The 23,897-nt window shown below is 36.4% G+C and overlaps 1 protein-coding gene across 1 annotated transcript in view; it reads right to left on the minus strand.

The window, feature by feature from the left end:
• Pdi (protein disulfide isomerase) overlaps window positions 1–20,555 on the minus strand; it is a 145,552-nt gene extending 124,997 nt beyond the window's left edge. The window contains exon 1 of the mRNA XM_090397372.1: window positions 20,308–20,555. Within this exon, the coding sequence (XP_090253498.1) occupies window positions 20,308–20,455 (148 nt within the window). The 5' untranslated portion in view covers window positions 20,456–20,555. The remainder of the gene's footprint in view (window positions 1–20,307) is intronic.
• Window positions 20,556–23,897: the final 3,342 nt, after the last annotated feature.

A 23,897-nucleotide genomic window follows, 5' to 3' on the forward strand; every position in this document is an offset into this window, starting at 1 on the left:
CGACATTCGAACAGCTGGTGCGAATATTATGTCCTCCATCTATGAGTTCCTATGGACAGAGAACAGTACACATCCATCTGGTTATAATCTTTGTCCAAGGATCTGGGAAGGCAAGTGTGCTGCTTTCTGAAATGAACTGAATCTTAGGATAGTGCTGTTCAAATGGCTTAAAGTCAGTCAATGTGTCTGGGCCTTATGTACATGTGTTCTGTTTGGGCCACAACGTAGCCAATAAGGTTCGTATGAGATGAAATTTATGCTTTCTCTTTAAATGTCTCCATTAAGAAGTTGGCCAAAAGTGAAGAGCCCATGGTTGTATCCTCTGCAGAATTTTCTTTGCCAAATCAAATAGGCCTAAATTTATGATGAACTCAAACAAGGCCAAGATACAAGGAAACAAACTAAACACTCATTCTTGTGGAGGGTGAAGTTTTCCATACCAGACTTAGAACACAGAGTAATCATGAAAATGTTTGCATAAGTGGATTTCAGCTAGTCCACATACTGAGCATAAAATTATAAGGCTAATTTATATGCAACTTTTTTACAGGCTAATAACTGCTATTTGAGTAGTATAATTTTATCTGGTAAGTATAAAAAAGTAGATGTACTGATCCTTCAGCAGAATTGCCTTGCGTGCTTGTGTAAAATCACGGTGGTTTACAATTACAGTAGCATTACTCATATCTGCTTTTGTAACTTATTCTTTAATTCTAGTAGTGTTAAATTTTTTTGGACATTTTTCTTTTAAGAGATTTGATCAGATGGCACACACACCAAACACAAACATCCCAGGATCTAATTTACTGTAAAATGACAAGTGTGCTCTTCCTAAATACCTTGATTATACAGATCCACCAACTAGATAGGCTCTAGGCATTTCTTCACTACAGAACCCCCCCCCCCCCACACACACACACTTCTAAACAGTACAATAGATTGGGCTGATGTCTACTAAATACCCTGTAGTTGTAAATGATACTATGGCCCAAACAGTCACCAACAGAATCTCTGAACACATTACATCCAGTGCCACCATTATGGCTGCTGATGACTTGTGCAGACCATGCCTAGGATACCTACCATAGAATCTGTTGGAAGGCTACTTTTCTTACAAAAAAAAAAAGTCCTGAATCTTCCCTTGCCATATAAGACCATCAGCCAAACTGCTAAGAATGTCAAAATGATAAGGTATATGCAAGGTTTTACTTTGTTTCTTCACTTCAGTTTCTTTCCTGTGGCACCTGAATGCATATATCTTGTTCTGGTAGAAAGGCTGATACATCGAGTTTCATAATTTCTTTGAGGAAATTGTAATACACTGAATATTAATTATAATAACTAATACTTTCAAAAAAGTCAAATTGCTATCATCAAGGAACAGAGAACATATGCACAGACACTAACACTGGGTAAATGAGACTGAAGAAAGGCAACAAAGTTCGGCCTATAATTGTAAATAGCACCTCTAGTGAACTAAATTGATCTTGGCTGTAGGGCTGAAGATGAGTGAATCTAAAATTTGTTGAGGTTTAGAAAATTTCCTAAGGCTGAGAGAGAGATTCCAGGAAAAGCATCACATAGTTGTATTTGCTGTGGAGTAGACTGGCCTTCTTCCAGCACATTCCATGGTGAGAACAGTTTATTGCTGTGTTCCTTGATGGCGATTTGACTTTGCTGAAATATTGGAAGTATTAAAGTTATTGTAATTAATATTCAATATACATTGTAATTTCCTCAAAAATATCAATTATGCATATATTTTCTGTATTGTTCTCCAATGCTAATTTGGCAAAATATACAAATTTTAATTATGTCACCCACATAATCGAGATGATTATGTAGGTGAAATATATATTCCTGAAATATATATTTCATCAATGAATAAAGCTAAAAACCAGAAAAAAAGATCAGTATTCTTCTAAATCTATTTTGCCATCAAAAACACTTATGAAATTTGTCCCATTCTATTCCATTATTTCTGATTCGCAATACTTACATTCCTGAACACTGTTTAGTTCCTTTCTAACATCTTTAATTTTTAATATGGTTCTGCCTATGATACCATCTATTGCCATCACTCCCCAAATTTTCCTTAGAACTCATAGGGTCTCAACTGTAGTCTCATATGCTTAAGTAATCCATTTCTAACCCAACTTGAGATTCAAAAGTTAAATGATTTAAAAACTTTTGTATGGTTGGTTACTTAGGTTAATTTCTGATATTCTATAAAAATTTGTCAGGCTTCTAAACCATACCAACTTTGCTTCATCTATTTCCACATTTAAGTTTGATGTTCTCATTGAAGACTGTATGTAATTGAATTGAAATTGTTTGATAGATTTCCCTTGATAATGCAGGGTTTTTTTTTTTTTTTTTAGTATCATGACAAGTTGCAAGACCTACAGCACTCAAATTTTGCAACCTCTGAATATCAAGTTAGTAAAGATGTTTCAATACATTTGAAGCTATGGTGACCTGTAGCTGCTCATGTTGTTTAGGGGAAAGCATGAGAATGGTGGCCAGTTCAATGGAACAATACTTGAAAATATTCAGAAAATGTCTAAATTATCCGTGGAAATGATTGTAGGGAATTTGGTGCACCATCTCAAACATGAAAACAGTATTGCAAGGTTGAGTAGATTTGGGATTCATAGTATTGGGTTTAAGTTGAATAGTTTTGAACAGAATATAATCTTTTTGGGCTTGTGAAAGCTTTGGATACAGTGGTGGTACAAAAGGCTAAAAATGCAAATCAGTACCCAAAAACAGAAGTTGATCCTGACTAGAGACTATCAAAAGAAGTAGGAGACAGAGAAAGAGGTGAAGGAGATATTCATGACAAATGTTTTAGTGGAGTTGAAGTTCACTAGGTTATTTTCACTAAGTTCTCAATGGAATATTGAAAACATTATGGAAGACCGATTCTTCAATATGAGTACTGCATGGTTCGTACAATGAAGAATGCTATAAACAAAACTATGAACAGGATTCGTGGTCATTAGAAGGTAAAACATAAAATCAGAAAGACAAAAGACAAGAGCAGTGACAGCAATCGAAATGAGTGCCAGCAGAGATAAACAGCATGACTGAATGGAAAAGCAGAAATGGGCTTAACATTATATGTAGTGTGACTGGAGATTTAGAGGTACTGTCAGACAGTGCCAATTGTCAATGAATATCAAGTGAGAATCGAATACATAAATAAAAAGACAGGAATTGGCAGATATAAAAAATGAGTTGGGGAGCAGGAAGGGAGAAAGAATAAAATGGTAACAGATGAATAGAAACAAGGAAGTGATAGCGATGAGAACAGAAATGAGAAAAAGAATCAAGGAATGAGAGAAATAAGAGGTAGTCAAGAAAGTACACATGCAAGGAATACACCCTCTGTCCAAAAAGAAACCGAACTTTTTGAAAATAGAAGAAACCAGTGGCACCACATGTTGTATCTTTTTGTCGTCAAAAGCAGCAACCTTCATTAGTGTTGTGTGCACTATAACTCAACTGTTTATGACATTTGTTTCATTAGAATCCGAGTTATAGTGCCAAGAGTGACAGTGTGTTTTGATGAATGGTCGGTCGTCATGATATTCATGCTGTACACAACCAATTCTTGCTATCAATCGCTTCAAAACTTCTAGATAAAACTCGCCATTAACCATTTGGCCAGGCAGAACGAGTTCTTTTTGGATAATGCCCTTGGAATTATAGAAACAAATCAGCATTGTCTTTACTTTTGACTTCTCCAAGCGACCTTTTTTCGGATGAAAAAAAAAGGTGGTCTCCACTCAGCACTCTGGTGCTTTGTTTCGGACCTTTTGTCACCAGTAACGATCGTTGCAAGGATGTTTGAGTCCTTACGAGCAGTATTCAATTCTATACATTTTTTGGTCAGTCAACTTGTGGGGAGAAAATCACGAATTCAATTTACGAAGGCCCAAACTCTCGGTCAAAATGTTGTGCACGGGTTGATTTTGGAATCCCCAATTCATCTTCAATCAATCTCACGGACAATTTCGGGTTTTCTTTGATGAAATCATGCACTTTTTGGATGTTAACTTCGCTCAGTCCAGTTCTTGTACGGTCTGGCTTTTCGTCATCCTCAAGCATCTCACGACCACTTTGAAATCGCTTAAACCACTCCTAAACTTGAGTACTGGATAAGCATTCATCACCGTATGCTTTTTGAAGCATTTGATGAGTTTCGATAAAACTTTTGTTTAACACAAAAGTCAAGTGCAGTTCTCTGTTTGAAACTCATTTTTCGACCATTCTTCAAAACACACTGTCACTCTTGGCACTATAACTCTGCTTCTAATGAAACAAATGTCATAAACAGTTGACACAGAACTATTGAAGGTTGCTGCTTTCGACAACAAAGATACATGTGGTGCCACTGGTTTCTTCTATTTACAAAAAATTCAGTTTCTTTTTGGATCTATCCAAAAAGAAACTTCATTTTTTTTGGACAGATCTGGAAAGAAACTGGGTGTAGACGAGAGGAAAGTAGGTAAGAGTAGCAAAAGAGAGAGAGAGATGCAGGTGAGCAAGGAATAGCATATCCAATGGGTGCAACAAATGGAGATTCATGGTGTGCAGAATAGAATATTAGAGCAGTGCTCACCAGGATCAAGTGAGTGACTATGGCCTTGAAGTGAGGTTGAAATGGGTGAGATGATAGCTGGTATGACACAAGAGGTAGCAGTGATCTGAAGTTAATGTCAGGAAGTGTGCAGCAAATAAGGGAAGATCTTACTGCATAAACGAGGAATAGAGCAGACAATAGCAACATGATAGCCACACCACAATGTACTGAAAGAAGTGGAATATGTATCTTGTGTGGATAGTCATTTGAGAGATGAGAAAACATGATACATTACAGAGTCTAATTAATTTAAGGGAGGAATACAAGATAGATAATTCAGTCATGTTTCTTAATACTTATGTGCATCAGGAATGGGAATGAATCATCCCTGAACCTCAACCTGTCTGCAGATTACCTCACTGGAATCACTGAAAAGTGTCTGAAAGAAGACTCCTGGCAGGAGTAGAAGTAGAACGGTATAGCCTATTTCAAGAGGATAGGAGAGTAACAGGGTGGCATGGTTAGTTATAAGTGAAGAGTTATGTCCTCTTGCATATAGAATCTGGAAAGTAATGATGCTAATGGTTGTGGTAATGGATGGTGTGAGGTGGAGGTATGCAGGACAGGGTGATGTTTAGGAGGAAACAAAAAAAATGACAGAAGTTGGGCAAGTAACTATTATGGGAGATTTTAAACTAAGAAAATTTCTAGAATTACAAAGAGACAAATTTCTTAAACATGTAAACATTTCTTAAACAATATTAATTACCAGCAAAGGCAAGTTGCATGCCCCACATAAAAAATGAAGTTTGGTATAACTAGATGCCCAATGAAATAAAATTAACGGTAAATGAAAAGAGGTTATGGAAAAGTATGATGGCAAGAGCAGTTGGGTGAAGAATATTACTCAAGTGAGAAGGGCAACTAGTGTACTAACCAGAGGCGGATGGTGAAATTTTAAGTGGGGGTGCTCCCTATACAAAATAAAAATTAATTTTTTTTTTATTTTTTATTTTGTATAGGGAGCACCCCCACTTAAAATTTCACCGTCCCACTGGTACTAACAGACAAATGCTCATACAAGACTGACACTGCAATTCAATGAAAATAGTACAGAATTGTTTTCCTTATTGTTATTATTATGGGCTACTCAATGGAAGCCTTACTCATTGAGGGAGCTACTAAACATCATGCCAAGCACTATCCAACATTTGCACGATATCTATCATACTTTGCTTTAAACTCATTCACAGTGAAGGCACCCACAACAGACCTTGGCAACCTATTCCACTCATTCACCACTCTCCAAGCAAAAAATCTAGTTCTAACACCCTTGCTAACTACACTCTTACTCAGTTTCAATGGATGACCCCTGGTTCTCCCACCATCAGACCTGTTCTGAACAATTCCTCTGAATTATCTTGTAAAAATTATTCAGTATGTATGTCTCAACAATATCACCCCTTTTCTGTTGTCAATCAATTTCTGTAACCCAGAACCTGTTCTCATAATGTTCATTCCATAGACCTCATACCATCTTGATCACTCACCTCTTGATCCTCCTCCACCTGTTCCTCATCACCAAGAAACCCAGGTGACCAGATTTGTATGCAGTAGTCAAGATCAAGTCTTGATAAAGAGGAATAATAACCTGCTTGTCTATGCTCAAAGTATTATTCAGTAACCAAGTAATCCAATAAGTCGCTTTAACCACTTTTGCTATGTACCTTTAAACAAACTCCCTATCCACTAACACTCCCAAATACCTGCCATTGTCAATTTCCTGGAGTACAGTTCCATCAATATTACCATACTGATGGAACTGTACTTGAGAAAATGAATGAAGCTAGTATATAGCTGGTAATCATTTCACCCAAAAATGCATAACCTACACTTTGCTACATTAAACTCGCATTCATTCTCCTTTGCCCAGACTGACAGTATCCAAATCATCCTGCATCCCTTGAATTCCCCTTTCACAAATTTTACTTTTGTTGGTCCAGCTTTATAATGCTATTCATCCATTTAACTCCCACTTAATTTACTCTCCTGACTCTAAGTATGCTGTTTGCCATTACTTCCCTCAAACACTCTTTTACCACTTTCCATACACATTTCCAATTTCGCATGGCACTGATCCAAGCAATCTCCTAAGCATGTCATACTTACCAGCCTTGCGATTCCACATACACACCATCTTAAGAGAAAATTCCACACATTTAGCCACCTCCCAGATCAAGACCATATGATCATTCATCAACCGGCAGCAACATGGTTATATTGGTTATAGACAAATTCTCAGATGCCATTTCCAGATATAATACTCTCAAACCCCTGGTATATTCCATTACATGTTGTCTCAGGTAATTATTCCTTAGTAACTACATAAATTCCATTTCCTTTCTTCCACTCCCTCTCCTTCTTCCAATTTATGTTCTCATAGTTGAAATCCTCAATAATAATTGCCTGCCCTCCACTCATGGAGCTTATTTGCCAATGCATACTATCCTCATCATCCTTTCTATTTCTTGGTCTACAGAAGCATCCAACTGTATATTTTGTTCTGCTGGCTTCAATCTCATACCAGATAGCCTCAAATGTGCTATTTTCACTGGCTTGCAGTTGAACTGATATTCTCTTTGGTTACAGTTCATCAGCCATCACCAATAACACTCCTCCTTCCCCATTCTTTTATCTCTATCCTCACTGAATACACTATACACTTCACATTCTATCCCACTAACTATATCATCTGTGTCTCAGTAATAAAACTTTTTGGCCAGGATGAACTAATGCCCAAAACTCCATCCCCTTGTTGGAAATGCTCCTGGCAGTGTACATAAAGTACAAAAGTCCCTCAGGCCCACCACTATGCTGAAGCTTTATATTAACTATCCCATTCTCATTTGTAACCAGTGGTATTAACTTAGGCATTTTATGCCACACCGTTATCTGCATATCCACTCAACTTTACTCCTAAAAGTTCTAGTTATCCTGATATTGTATATCCACTTTCACTTCATTCAATACTTGTTCCTAACTATGAACACAAAATCCATTCAGACAACAAACCATCCTTATTTAAAAGTCCTTTTGTCCAACAAATTCACTCCACATTACTCATCCTGTGTATCTTATGCATCGAGTCATTCACTATCTTAAACTCTCTCTTTTATTATTGCCACTTTCAGTAAGTCTTTCATATCTTCCCTCATATACTTTATCATTATCATCAAATTCCTGCTATGTACCCTCGAAGGGTGTACAGGCTATGATAGTACTACATGAAAAATTTACATCATTACCAACTTCCTATTTACAATTATCCTCCAAATCAGCTTGTTACTTCTCAAGACTCCAACATTGTGTAAAGCACTTTTTACCATATTAATCCACCTATATCTTGGTCTTCCTCTGGATCGTTTTCCTACCAACCTGGCAGAGAACACTTGTTTCGCTAATCTTTCCTTGTCCATTCTGTTTCAGTGACCATATCACCTGAGATTAGCTCTGCTAATGCATTCCTGGATGCTGACAATGTCAAGTTCTTTCCTAATATCCTCATTTTTAATATGATATTGCCATCTATTTGAGCCCCTAATCTTTCTCAGGACTCTCATATCTGCAGTCTCTAGTCTTTGATCAAGTGTTTTAATTCTGACCCAGCTCTCAGATCTGCGAGTTAAAATGGTTTGAACATTATCTTGTATACAGCTAATTTAGTGTTCTGGCTAATTTCTCTTATTTCATATGAATTTATTCAACTGACTTCCTTACCATACCAGCTTTGCAGATTCTGTTGTCTATTTCTATATTTAATTTACCATCTTCACTAAAAATCCTGCCTAAGTAGCTGAAATGTTTTACTTGTTCCACAGGTTCCCCGTTCACAACACAGTTGACATTTTCAACAATTCTACCTATTTTCATTGTCTTTTTTTTGCTGACCTTCATACCATATCTATTACAACAGCTACTCAATTTAGTCAGGGAATCTTGCAGACTTGTAGTGGATTTTTTTAGAAGTATAACATCATTTGCATAAAGCAAAGGGCTGACATTAACATCTCCAATTCTGATATCAGGTTTAATGTCACTTTCCTTCATAATGTGATCCATATAGATAATGAATAATAATAATGAATAACATCCTTGTCTGACACCAGATTTAACATTAAACCATCTTCCTGTACTTCCTTCAATTCTAACTACTGACTTACAACTCAAATAAAGACTAAGAATTGCTTGATATAATGCCCCATTGACACCGTATAATTGTAGCATACTGAATAGCTTCTCTCTTGGCACTTTGTCATGTGCCTTTTCCAGATCTACAAAACTTAAATACAGATCTTTGTTATATTCCCATGCTTTCTCGACTATTTGTCGTAAAGTGAAGAGCTGATCCTGACAGCCTCTATTTGACCTGAATCTAGCTTGTTCTTCAAACTTTTATTCCACAATTCTTCTCAACCGTTCCTCAAGTATACTTGCATAAATCTTACCAGGAACACTCAGTAGGGAAATATCTCTGTAATTCTCACATTCAGTTTTATTTCCCTTTTTATATATGGGTACTATGAGAGCTCTACTGCAATCATCCAGAATTCGTCCCTCTATCCAGGCCTTCTGAACTATGCAGTGCAACCACTATAAGACTTCTATACCTCCATACTTCAGCATTTCTGGTCAAATATCACTACTCCTGCTGAATTTTCACATTTCAAGCCTTTGATGGCTTTTTCTACTTAAGTATGGATATGTATTCTTGACTGTATGCCTGTTGAGTGTTTTTTTTTTACCAATGTGATATCACTACTTGTTTCGTTTAGCAATTTTTTGAAAAAATTACACCATACATCAAGGATATCTTTTTCTCCGGTTTTCATGTCATCTTTATCATCTCTAATTCCTTTAGCAACACTCTTTCCTCCATTTCTGAGCTTCTTCGACAAGCTCCAGAATATCTTGCTAACTTCTTCATATTTATTTTCTATGTTCTTACCGAAGTCTTCCTATGACTTTTGTTTAGCTAGTTTTATAGTGTTTAGCTTTCTTACACTTGTCTCTGTATTCTCTAAGAGCACAAGCTGACTTATTTGCCAGGAACTTTTCGAATGCTTTCTTCTTTTCTATCACTGCCTCTAAACTTTCTGTGTCCACCATGGAGTTATGATTTTTCTATCCTTGCAGACAACCTCACCACATGCCTCTCTAGCTGAATTAATTAGTCTTTTTTTCAAGGCTTGCCACTGAATCTCCAAGGTTTGGTTCCTGTTCTCAAACTCTTTCATTTTTTCTTCAATAATCTTTGTGTATTTTAGTCTACAGTTCACATCTGCAAGCTGCTCAACTTTTATTCACTTTAAAACTTTCTTACATGTCCTTCTTTTCAAAATGAAATTCATTGTTATCCTGCTCAAAACTAAATAGTGATCACTTCCAATTTCAAATCCTCTGTACACTTTGGTGTCCTGCACCAGGGAGAAAACATCACTATCAACAATACATAGTCAATGAGACTTTTCTTATTCCTTGCCACTTCTCTCCATGTGAATTTGTGCACATTTTTATGTTAGAACATGGTGTTAGTAATAACCAGTCCATGTCCTGAGCAGAAATCCAAAAGGTATTTTCCATTATTATTAGCTTTGCTCTTTTCTCCAAATTTTCCCAATATATTTTTGTATGTCTCACAATCATTTCCTACTCTGCTATTCAGATTCCCAACAAGGACCAACTTTTCCTTTTTCATTGTGTCAGTCACTTTCTCTAACACCTCAAAAAATTCCTCCACTTCTACCTTAGTAGAACCTTCTGTGGGACCATAGGCACAAATAAGTCTCATTGTCCAGTTCCCCATTCTCATATTTGCCCACATTACTCTACTTCAGACTGCCTGCCATTCAAGAAGATTAGCCTTGCATTTAGTGTTGAATAGTATGGCTACTCCTTTTCCTTGATTGTCATTGCCTGAATATAACATTTTGTATTTATTGCTCAGAAAGATCTCACCAGTTTGTCTTTTTTGTTTCAGTTACCCATATTATGTCTATCTGGTACTTATCTAATTCCTCAGCTAGCTCCATTTCTTTGCCATTCATTCTTCTTATGTTGATAGTACTGATCCTTAACTCTGGTGATTTTGAGTTGGGCGTCTTTTCAAATTCAGATTTGTTCCAGTCGCTGACTTTTTGTTGTTTGCCCTGGATCCCTGGCAATAACAACTGGGTCCCTTGTTTAATCAGGCAACGCCCCAAGCGGCATGAAATTCTGTCACGTTGTACAATCATTTATGTTTTGGTTTAAGCCAATAAGAATACAATTTGGTTGACTAAATCCCAAATTGCCAGCCCATCCTCGTTCGTTCATTATCCAGGTAGATACCTAACAAAGTGCACCAAGAGAAGGTGAGGATTGGACATTAAGTTAGAAGCCCTGGTCGGTTCTCCACATTTCTTTAAAGGCTATGTGGAGGTCTCCTCCAAGTTATACAGCTTTGACCTTTAAGCACCCATTCAAGAAGATTAGCCTCGTATTATTTAGTCTTGAATACTATGGCTACTCTTTTCCCTTGATTGGTTGCCCGAATATAACATTTTGTATTTATTGCTCAGAAAGATCTCACCAGTTTGTCTTTTATGTTTCAGTCACTCCTATTATGTCGATCTGGTACTTATCTAATTCCTCAGCTAGCTTATTCCTCATATACTTTTCTCCTTTTAAATCATTTGTTCCAACCGAAACAATCAACTATTTCAAAAAAAAAACTAAATCAACTATTTGCATTTTAATAACCCCATTAATTGTTAATTTTTGCACCCGGGGAGCATGATTTTGTCAATCTCCCACCAATCACACCTCTTACGATAGAATTGCAATACATAACAATGATTTTTCCTTACTTCTCTCTCTCCCTCCCTCTCTCAAGCATTCATTTCTCTTTTCTCACACTTTTCTTTCCGATATCAGCTGACCTACTCGCCAGAAGTTTCTGCATTTGTTTCGCACCAGCACACCTATCAGAACAATAGGATCTCTATGGGATAATAATCCCAAGTCTCTGAAAATTTAAATATTGTTTTCTGTGCATTACTCTGCTCTCCTCCTCAATCGTGTGACTTTTAAACTCTTGTTTCAATCCTATCTGCCATTACACCATCACAGACACTGTCATGCAAGTTCTTTATTCTGTCCACCAGTTATATATTGCAACCTGACCAGCACTTTGACCCTCACTTGCATAGATTTTTGGCACACTTTCCGACCACTATCACTTTCAAACCAAATTTCATTTGTCTTTGGTAATGCATACATCTCGCAGACATTGGACTGCACGAAGTCCCTTTAGTTGAATTTTTTAAACAATGATGCCTTGGATGCCATTGTTTTGCTTTCATTAGTGCAATGTGCTACTACAATTTATGGCATATTGCAACTTATGCAGCCTGTAGGAGAAAAAGAGGCGACTGTTGACAAATCACAACATCAAATGGAAATGTGTCAAGTGATCAATTCAGATGACAAAGTGGGTTGTTTAATAATCAACTTAGAGTATTTCATCCTGGATAAAGTAATTCCTGAACAGACAGAAATAAGGTTTAAACTGCATAATATTAAGATTGACATTCTGTATAGAATATGGCCTCTAGCACTCAAATACCACCCTCTCCTCCACCTTATGGAGGAAGCCATTATTGTCAACAAGGCTCTGATGATGAAATTTGCATTTCGAGACATGCAAATTTGCAGACATGCATTTTGATCAAAGCAAAATCATCATCAGATGATGTAAAAGGAAAAAGACCTATCAGAAGAACAGGATCTCAACAGACTAATAATCCATAAGTCTCTGAAAATTTAAATATTGTGTTCAAGTCAGATAAATGCAAAAATTGAAAAGACACTTGATGATTGACTAAAGCATGAAAAATTAGGACCAGCTCGCCAAGAGAATGCTAACACTACTAAATAGGAAAACTAACACAAGTTAGAAAGGAGATGGAAAATATAAGATTGAATTACTGGGGAGTTAGTGAAGATGAAATGGTACTGGTAGAATAAACTGCCCCAAATGGGAATGAGTCTTCATTCAAAAGTACGTAATAAAACTGATATGCATTAACCTCCCTACCGAGCAATATGGATGAAATAGTGACACCAAATTGCACTTCTTATCCATGTTATTCAATGGGTGTTAGAGCTTCGTATCCATATTTAGCTGAACATCTATACACGTCGTGGCCGGTTGGGGGTTAGCATGGAGTTGGATTCCTCACAAGCAAGAAATTTACTCAAGCAACAATTAGATAGGAACCATATTTCACAAGAAATAACATTAAATCTTAAAAATAAATTTGGAAAGCTAACAGTCATCCAGTAAAATATTTAAGTCTACTTGACAAGTAGATGATGACACATAGTATGGATGGTATACTTCTCATGGGCGAGTAATGTTAAAGTTGGCACAAACATAATTACCACTTATCCAAACTTCAAAGCAATCACTTGCATTTAAACTAACTTCTGGGACAGCACCATATAGATGCACTTCAATTAGCAGAATGGCAGCCTTCTCAGTGTGGTCAGATAAAGGATAGATTACTGTAACGAGATACTGGAGAAAATTATAGCATAATTTGGGAAAGAGAAATGTAAACTGAATCATTGGAACTGTGCTGATGATGTATTTGATTATGTGTTTTATGTAAATAACTCCTATAGGTTATAATCTATAAGCTATAATGGAATGCACACAGTAACCTGGATGTCATTAGATGGCAAAATAAAACCAAAAGATCATATTGCTTCAAGTCAAAAGTACAAGAAAATGTTATTAGATGTCCGAAATAAAAATGCTGATATTGGATCAGATCTTAGAACTGGATATGTGTAGTTATTTTTTTTGGGGGGGGGGGGGGGGAATATTATTATTACGGGGTATCTCCATGGAGTCGGTAGACTGATCGCGGGAGACCCAAACTATCAAAACAATATCTATCATATTTCTTCTTGAATTCATTTACAGATGATGAACTCACAACTGAGTCAGGCAATGCATTCCACTCATTCACCACCCTCCAGGCGAAAAACCTCATTCTCACACCCTTGTTAACCACACTTTTTCTTAATTTCCAGAGATGATCTCTTGTTCTTCCATCTCTATCACACAGCTGAAATATTTCCCCTGCATCAATCTTATAAAAACCTTTTAGTAACTTAATTGTTTCTATCATATCCCTTCTTCTCTGCCTATCAACCAACCTCTACAATCCACAAGCTCTTAATCTGTCAATGTAGGGAGCATTTTTTTACATCACTCACCAACTCAGTCACTCCTCTAAACTCTCTCCACAACCTCCTCATCTCCAAGGAATCCAGGTGACCAGACCTGAGCACAGTAATCCAAATGTGGAAGTATCAACACTTTATAAAGGGGAATAATAACCTCTTTATCTCTGGATGTTAGTGTGTTCCTCAATAACCAAGTAATCCTATGTGCAATCTTGGACACCTTAGCAATGTGTCCCCTGAACCTCCCTATCTACCAACACCCCTAAGTCCCTAGCCTCATCAATCTCCTAGAATACTGTTCCATCGATGTAGTACACAGCTAGTAATCTTTTAATCCCAAAATGCATAACTTTACACTTTTCCACATTGAACTGACATCCATTACCTTTTGCCCATTTTACCAGCTTATTTAAATCATCCTGCAAACTCTCATCAGCTTGATTTTTTATTGCACTACCCAACTTTGCATCATCAGCAAACTGAATATCTCCCTTTAAGCCATTTCCTATATCATTTATATACAAATTAAACAAATGCCCAAGCACAGAGCCCTGAGGCAAATTACAATTAAGACAAATGCAATAATTGCTAAATTATTAAAATGCAGTTTGCAAGGAGTTAAAGAAAAATATAAATTTTGAAAGCGAGATGGATTAAAAAAATAGCCTCCTTAATGACACAGGTGTTTTAGGATATGCTAAAAGAATGATTCAGTGGAAACTTAGAGACTAATTGATGAGAGAAAACAAAAATAACATCTGAAATTACGTGCAAGAAATACCCTCCAAGAAAAAAGATATTTTAAATAAGAAAGTCAAGTGCTAGAAAGGATAAAATGATAGTAGTTATACAGTATTACAAAAAGACTTTTTGGAGAAGTTGTGGCAAGAACAGATAGGAATCACATCTAGATTACGCACAGGACTAGTTGCCTGGATTACATGGAAGATCCAGGTGCAAGTGACCAAGACTGTACTCTATAGAATGTTCCCTATGATGAGAGATTAAAAAAAAAAAAAAAAAAAAAAAAGTTGACAGGCAAAAGAGGGGGATATGTTAGAAAAATTGAAGTTTTATTAATTATTAAATTGGTTATTAAAGTGGATTGTGTTTTATAGGATTTTAAAAACAAGGAAGACTTTTTGCAATACATGAGAAAAAGAGAGAATAAGCAGTCACCCCCTGGTAATTATATAATAGTAGTGGTTAGCAAAAGTGTTAGGGTAGTGAGTGGAGTGGGTTGCCAGAGATGGCTGCGAGTTCAAGGAGAGGTATGCTAAGTACACTGGTGTCTAAAAATTAAGAAAACACTATTTCCAAATGTTACAACAGCAAATTCAGATGAATCAGCTTGTGCCAATTTGTATGACTGATGATTTGAGTAGAAATCAGGAATTATTATTAGAAAGCTTGAAAAAGGCCACAGAATTACTTATATTGCCAGAGCTTCGAATCTCACATGGAGTTGTATCCAGGCTCTGGGCAGCATTTCAAACCATTGTCATGTTCCAAATGTTTACTAAGAGGTTGCCCTTGCTCTACCACGTAGCACGAAGATAGATTTTTAGTTTTAACAGCAAAATGTAATCAACGCACTATGGCAGGTCAGCTCCATTCAAGTACACGGATATATCAACAAACTGTAACAAGTTGGCATACATGCTTGAAGGCCTATAGTCTGCATCCCTTTCATCCACACTTCAGAGCACATTTTCAATGGTGTATCCATGAAAATTGAACTAGACACTAATAGGAGAAGTCTTTCCTCCAATTCCAGACAACACTATCTGGTGAAAAAGTGGTCGTGCTTACTATCACGAGAATGTTCATGAAAGGGAAAGATAGGTAATGCTGGAGTCATGGTATGGGAACGCATTATGCTTAATGGATACATTGAGCTACAAGCACAGAAAAAAGGGACTGACTGGTGAATGATATTGCAACAAAATTCTTCAATTGTTCTGTGGTGCTGTAGGTGAAGAATTCATTTTTATGGATGACAGTGCCACATCACACACAAGCAATGGAGATATTTCCAGAGACCAAGGATATTAATCAAATCAAGTGGCCAGATGCTCCCAAGATCTCAACCCCCACAGAACACATTTGAGATGCAATGGGGCAATCCATTGCTGCTCAAAACTCCCCTCCAGAAAACAAGGCCTTATAACAAGCCTATTCTTGCTCTGAAAGAGCAGGCTAGTATGCCTCAAGAACTCCTGAATCACTTGGAGCTAAGTATGGTATGACATTGTGCGACAATTGCATCGCAGTTGCGGGATGGATGCATTCCATACTGAAATGCCTCTCCGCAGATTTCTGTAAACACTGTACACTAATTCTTTAACTATGTCCTTAGGAAATTTGTAACTTTTGCCAACAATGTATTGCAATTTAATTTATAAGAAATTTATAATTTTTTTACATAATTTATTAGTATGCTGGCAATAAATTTATGTCCACATTTGGCTGTAGCCAAGAGCATTTGATATATAGGCAAAAATGTAGTTTCCTCAGCATTTGGACACCAGTGTATTATGTGAACAATAGTTACAGTGTATCTCCAGCAATGAGCAAATTCATGAATGAAAGAGAATATCCCAGTGAATGATTTAAATAGAAAATCAAATATTCAAGTCTTCAATAATCAAATCATCAAAATCCTGACTTATACTCCCCAAGAGTGTACAGAATCTTACGATGGTACTACATAAAAAGTTCCATTTATACTAACTTCCTATTGACAATTTTTCTTCCAGATTAGCCTGCTCTCTGTAAACATTCCAATTTTATCAGATCTTATTTTTCTGTTGTTTAAAGCACTTTTTACTGTAACAATTCACTTACCACCTTGGTTTTCCTCTAAGTCTTTTTCCTGGCAAAGAACACTTTCCTCTCCCATTCTGTTTAAGTGGCCATACAACCTGAGATTAGCTGCTGTGCTAACGCATTCCTGAATGCTAATAATGTCAAGCTATTTCCTAATATCCTTATTTTTAATATGATACTGCCATCGAGCCTATCTGCTCAGTCCCCAATTCTCTCTCAGGACTTTTATATCTGTTATCTCCAGTCTTCGATTAAGTGTTTTATTTCTAACCCAGTTCTCTGATCTACAAGTTAAATTTGGTTTAAACACTTGCATACAGCCAGTTTAGTGTTCTGACTAATCTCTCTTATTCCATATAAATTTATTCACTTGACTTATTACCATACCAACTTGGCTAATTCTGCAGTCTATTTCCAAATTCAATTTGCTATCTTCACTAAAAATTGTGCCTAAATAGCTTAAATGTTTTACTTTTTCTATAGGTTCTCCACTGAGGATACAGTTGAAATTTTTCAATGCTTTGGCTATTTTCATTGTCTTTTTATTGCTGATTTTCATAGCAAATTTATTACAGCAGTTATTGAATTTGGTCAGGGAATCCTGCAGACTTGTCCTGGATTTATTTAGGAGTATAAAATCATCTGCATAAAGTATAAAGCCGAGATTAACATCTCCAATTTCAATATCAGGTTTAATACCACTTTCCTTCATAACATAATTCATATAGATGAATAAGAATGGAGAAAATTTACACCCTTGTCACACACCTGATTTCACATCAAATCATCTTCCTGTACCTTCTTCAATTCTAACTGCTGATTTACAATTCAAATAGAGACTATTTATAGCTTGATATAACATCCCATTTACACCATATAACTAAAAGAGTTTTGAACAGTTTTCCTTTCGGCACCTTGTAACATGCCTTTTCCAGATCTACATAACTTAAATACAAATATTCCCATGATTTCTAAACTATCTGTCTTAAAGTGAAAATCTGATCCAGACAACCCATGTTTGACTTGAACCCAGCTTGCTCTCCTCCACGATTTTTCTTAGCCATTTCTCAAGAATATTTGCATAAATCTTACTAGGAACACTAAGGAGAGAAATTCCTCTAATTCACAGCTTTATTCCTCCCCCCATTTTTTTTTTTTTTTTTTTTTTTTTTTAATAGATGGCTACTATGAGTGCTGTACTACAATTATCTGGAATTTGACCCTCTGACTAGTCCTTCTGAATAATAAAGTGTACCAACTGTAAAATTTTTATATCCCCATATTTTAGCACTTCTATTCAAATATCATCTTTGTCATATTCAGATCTTTAGATGAAATATTAAGTAACAACAGTGATAGCATACAAATAAAAAAATGAAATGATTACATAAATTGATCTAATTCTTTAATCCCACCACCTAAATTGAAAAAATTAAATAAATAAAGTTATCAAAAAATGGATATCTGCAGGAAATGAGAGTATCACTGCAAAAGTTATAAAAACTGACATCAACCACTGCACACGTGCTCTATCCACTATTCCAAAGATATCTGGGAAAAAAGATGCCCTGATAATAGCATAAAAAAATCTAAAGAAAGGAAATTTGGTGATATCTGGAGAGGCATAAACCTGCTTTTATGCATAACAGTATAGTTTTAGGCCAACAAGATCATATTTGCCTGTATGCAGGATGAAAAAAAAGTTCCTTGGGGGAGGAGGACTTACCTCTGTATGAGGTTGACTAACTCTCCTTCAACTGAAACAACCCATATAAGATTCCTCCTGTTACAACAAGATTCTTTTATGCATAACAACACCTGCTTTTATGCATAACAGTTTAGTTTTAGGCCAACGAGATCATATTTTGTATGCAGGATGAAAAAAAGTTCCTTGGGGGGGGGGATACTTACCTCTGTATGAGGTTGACTAACTCTCCTTCAACTGAAACAACCTATGGTGGATACAGCCAGTGTATCCACCATGCTAAGCCACCTAAAGAAAGATCATTCTACATTTAATTCTAGTCGCTGATTAGAGGAATTTTTTCCTAAGACTTTCTCTGACTTGTTCCCAAATTAGTCAATATCTGGCACAGGTAAAGAGATTTTTTTTCTCCTATAAACTTGGGTTTTTCGTCCTGTAAACTCAAGAAAAATCACCATAAAATCCACACTATTTCAGGCAAAAATACTGCGTTAGGTTTAATAGCAGCACTTATCAGTGCTGCTATTAAACTCCCTATAATGCTACTAATACTACTCCCTATAATGGAATAAAGGGCATTAGTAAATTTATTTCATTTCATAAGGTATTTCAAATATCTTCTCCAGTTTGACTCCTAAGAAACATGAATCCACCCAGTGACCACTAACCTATTATGAATTAGTCACATGGATGAGTAAAGGTTTAATAATCATGAGTTCTAGAGATCAAACATGGTGTTTTCAAGCCACTAGCTTCCAGTAATAAGCAGGATGACATCACACTGGGTGATAAAATGCAATCCCCATGTAATGAGAACAGCCACCCATATCTACAAAGGAATTATTATTATTCAGGCCTCCATGGTGTCAAAAGACTCATCGTGGGAGGTCCTTTCTAAGAAACACAAAGTCTATCATTCCACTCCTTGAACTCATTGACCATTCTCGCTCTCACCACTCCATCAGGCAATGCATTCCATGGTTCAACCACCCTCCTATTAAAATCGAAAACTGGCCGGTTGAAGAGCAGAAGTGCCATCCACTAGACAAATAACTGAATTATCACCACCATAGCAATTCAACTTAGTTTTTAACCATTCGGTGAGGTTTGAGTATACAAAATGATCCCGCGATGAGTCTTTTGACTCCATGGAGGCCTGAATAATAATAATAATAATAAAATCCACATGTTTCGTAAACTACTGAATTCCTGCATTTGTCAGGTAGCGAGTTCGTCTAAGTAAACAATTCAATAGATGTCTATTAAAAAGTGCTATCCCAGTCATCCTACAGATAATATAAATGCCAAAACGGGATAATTCATAGTATGAAGTAATATTCGGTAGTTTGTCTATTTCTAAGTTCTGAAGATAAGTAGTGGTATATTTAAATCCAACACGAGTCTGCAGCGTAATCCTTTTCTCTCTCATATTTGCACCTTTCGCATAAAAAAAAAAAAAAAATAATAATAATAAAAAAAGACGCTTTGGATGGCGTCATCTATTAAACCCTCACCAATGAAGTAATACACTAGCAGTAATTAGGCAATACTTCATAATAAAAATTATTAAAGCAAATCCAGGAATGACTACTACAGAAAGCTCCACTTATCGTGTAAATGAATACTGATGAAGTAAGACTATAAAATTTTAGTTTTGCACCGATGTTCAATATTTGTGCTCTCATCGGCAGGACAACAGAAAATATTTATAAAAGGAATTCCTTCCCAAAAATCAAACTCCACAATATGGCTTACTGCTGTGACTCAAGTGAATATACGTGAAATTTATATCTTTCAGCTTAATGACTACAATTTTAAATAAACACTGCTTTAAAATAAATAAATAAACACATAACTATACTCAAATACATAAAAAGTATTGAATACTCACAAAATTCAACTAGCATATACTTATTGTCATTTAAAGCATTTTCAAAATTGTCTTTGTTTAATACCAAAACACTATCTTCCTTTTTAATTTCATCAGCACCTGAAAACACCAAGCTAAAAAGTATAAGGGTACTACGTAACGTCAGCATTTTAAAAATTATTTAAAAAGTACATAAGCCGGCTAACCTACAGTCACAGCACCGTGTACTTCAAAACTCACACGCTGAAGTTAAACGTGGCAGCAATAACCCCTAAACCTCAAGCGCATGCGTTTATACTATACGTATCCTTTCGTGTTGAGAACACATTGGTTGAACACTTATCACACTGAGGCCAAAGAACGCACAGTGCGAAGGTTAAACTGGCTTTGCTGTGGTTGCTCACCTCATGTATATATATATTCTTTTTTTAATAAATTCGCTTTGCATATAATATAGCTAAACCAGGAAGTTCCCGGTTCAAACTTTGTCACTGATGTACTTAATTGTTATGTACTCTTTGCAACTAAACTATTAGCACGCTTAGAACTTACAGAAACGAGTCAATAAAAATGCAAAGAAATCATGATAATCTTTCATATCGAATTTAAATATCGTTGCTATATCTGTGTTAAAAAGTGGTATGATATTTGGCATTAAATAAGACTGTCAGTAGGTTAATTCCCTGACAATCATAATGATGCAAATAAACCTGTATGATGACGTTGGTCGATTGGTAGAGCCTCTGCTACTAATGGCTCATGCAAGTTTGAGCGCGGTTAATAGTTGGAAGGTGCTCAATCGTTTGATACTGTTGGCACACTCACCCTCGATGAGTCTTTGGACTCCCTGGAGGTGTCACATAATAATAATAATAATAATAATAATAATAATAAACCTGCATGATGAAAGCTACACTGGTATAGATACACGCATGTATATCAACAGTGATAGTAAATCGCGCCCTGTGGTAAACAACACGCTTCCCCAACAGCGTCACTATACTGAAGATGCAAGAAAAACAGGTAGTTTTATTGTATCACTGAATAAGGTACAGAGACATTTCCAGTCTGTGTAATATATTTCTCAACAAATAGTGCAATTAGGGACGAGTGGGATAAAAATAGCTAACTAATGAATCACATGTCCCCTCCCACAGAAACTGCTGTATAGACTCATGCAAAGCCATATGTTGCACCTGCATCAATCATATGCACCTCTTCATGTCTACTCTATCTCTACTGGTCTACCATTGCTTTCTGTTTCATGCTCTGCTTTTATTTCTCATTAGTAATTTGTGACGGATTGTTCATTACATATCTCAAGTCTTATAAATTACTGGTAATTTTTGCTTGAAATAATGGGAAAGAAGATGAAGCTATTTGGGTAGATGACTGACGTGCACACAAGGAAACTTTCTCGATGCCAAAAGTAGCGATAGCGAATAGACGCTTCTTGTAAGTCACACCATTTTCAGTTTTTTTCCGAAAACTTTAGTTTCTGAAAATCCCCGCATATATCTCGCGCCACGATTTTTTAGCTTTAATTTTGGGAAAAAAGAGCGAGTTATAATCAAGTAAATACGGTAATTTTTTTACCTTTGAAATTCTTAAGTATGGATCATTGGTTAAAGACTGAATTTCTAAAATGCACAAAAGAGAGCCATATAGCAAATACAAGCAGCTGCAAGCAACAAGAAAATTCATATTGTATCTGTATCAAATGAAATTGATAAGGGTGTTGTCTGAGATCTCTGGAAAACCAACTAGGAAGTAGATGAAAAATCTTCGTAAGTATGACATGAATTACTTGATATGTGGATTTTCATGGACAGGAAATGAAGAGGAACCTATTCCAAATTTTGTTCTATTAAAAATAAATCATATTTTTTGTTTACATGAACATATAAATTCAAATAAAATAGACATTTACAATGAAATATACCTTATTTATTTATATATTATTTTGATAAGGGGGTACTTGGTAATAATGAAAATTTAGGAAGCGGTACATGGATATCTGAAGTTTGAGAAACACTGTGCTAGAGAACCATTTGGTTATAATGTGTACTTTCCAAGAGAGAGCATGATTTACAAGTTAATCCCAAATTTTGCACTCCATATTTTTTTCCGATCTCATTAATATTTACCTCTCCAAAAAGGAGAAAAAAAATCATTTTTGAAATGAAACTAGTTTTTAATTAGTTCCATTTCAATGGCCGAAACAGCCCATGATTAAAATGGCATTTTAGATGGCATGACCATGCTTTCAGTATACAGTACATTATTAGTGCAGCCAAAAAAATAGTAGTAATAATAGTAAGGGAGGGAGGGTCCGCATGGTTAGCCTAGAGGCTTCGCAACCATATGACTAGGGAAGGAGTGTCCCAGGTTCGATTCCCGTCTAAGACGTCAGGATTTTTAAGGTCTTCCTCAGCCATTGCCAAGTTAGCCGGTCTTCTGTGCGGGCAGTAGGGTTTTTCCGCCAGTTTATCTGGTTGTTTTCATCCTGCAAGCAGGTAAACCAGCCCCTTGAACATATGCTACTACAGCCAAAAATATATCCCCCCCCAGCGCGAGGTCGGTTGGGAGTGGTACTAACAAGAAGTCGCATCTAGGTAACACTCACACTCTGCATAGGAAGCGGGAATAACGCAAAGTGAAAGAAGAGTAAGAGAGAGAGGATTCAGAGACGAGTAACTAAGCTCGTGACAGAATATACCCTGTGAGGATAGATTGAAGGTATGTGGGTGGAAGAGTTTAGCTAACAGGCGGAAGAGAAGGGATATGATAGAAACTTCCTAAAGAGATTCAATAAGATTGACATAAAAGAAATTTTTCAGTACATGAGGAGTTGGGAATAAACAAGGGATCACACTTGGAAATTGTCTAAGATGTGGTTAGTATTAAATTGTGTGGATTAAGTTCATTATTTAGAGAGTGATGGATGAGTGGAATGAATTGCCATAGGCGGTTATAAGCGTCCAAACGGTGAATAAGCTTCATGAGATTGTAGGTATTTTGTTAATGGATAGGGTGGATCTCCCACGATGAGTATTTTGACCCCATGGAATACCCGTATAAATAATAATAATAATAATAGTTTTTCTGAGAGGCTTATTAACGCTGGACCAAGTAACAATCAGATATTCGATATAGATATTTCTTGTATCGATCTGTATTTCAAGACAAAACCTTCAGTGATGGAACTGCCATTTTGTTCACCTCTTAGATTACATTCCTCCAATCGAAAAGTTTCTTTTTCTTATTCCTTCTCTCCTCTTTTACCTTGCACTGTCAAGAATTTTTCTACATTTGACCGCTACCGTATCGAGGATAAGGTAGCTAGCCCCAATGCCTCCCAGTGTTCTGTCTGTAGATGCATGTGTTCACGGGCCAGTTTGCCTGTTCTGGGGGACGAAAAATCCGAGTTTCCGGGTGAAAAAAAAACCCTACTTCTGTATGAGACCGGCTAACTCACCTTTAGTCGAGAAGACCAGATAAAAGTTCCTCACGTTCTGGGCGGGAATCGAACCCAGGTCTTTCCGACCAAAAGGTTTCGTCTATACTGATTGAAGTACAGAAGCTCCAAATGAGAAGTTGGGAGAGAGAGA

This window comes from Typopeltis vanoorti, chromosome 9 (assembly GCF_054136105.1).
Source record: "Typopeltis vanoorti isolate ZY-2024b chromosome 9, IOZ_Tvanoo_1.0, whole genome shotgun sequence".
NCBI classification, from domain to species: domain Eukaryota; kingdom Metazoa; phylum Arthropoda; class Arachnida; order Uropygi; family Thelyphonidae; genus Typopeltis; species Typopeltis vanoorti.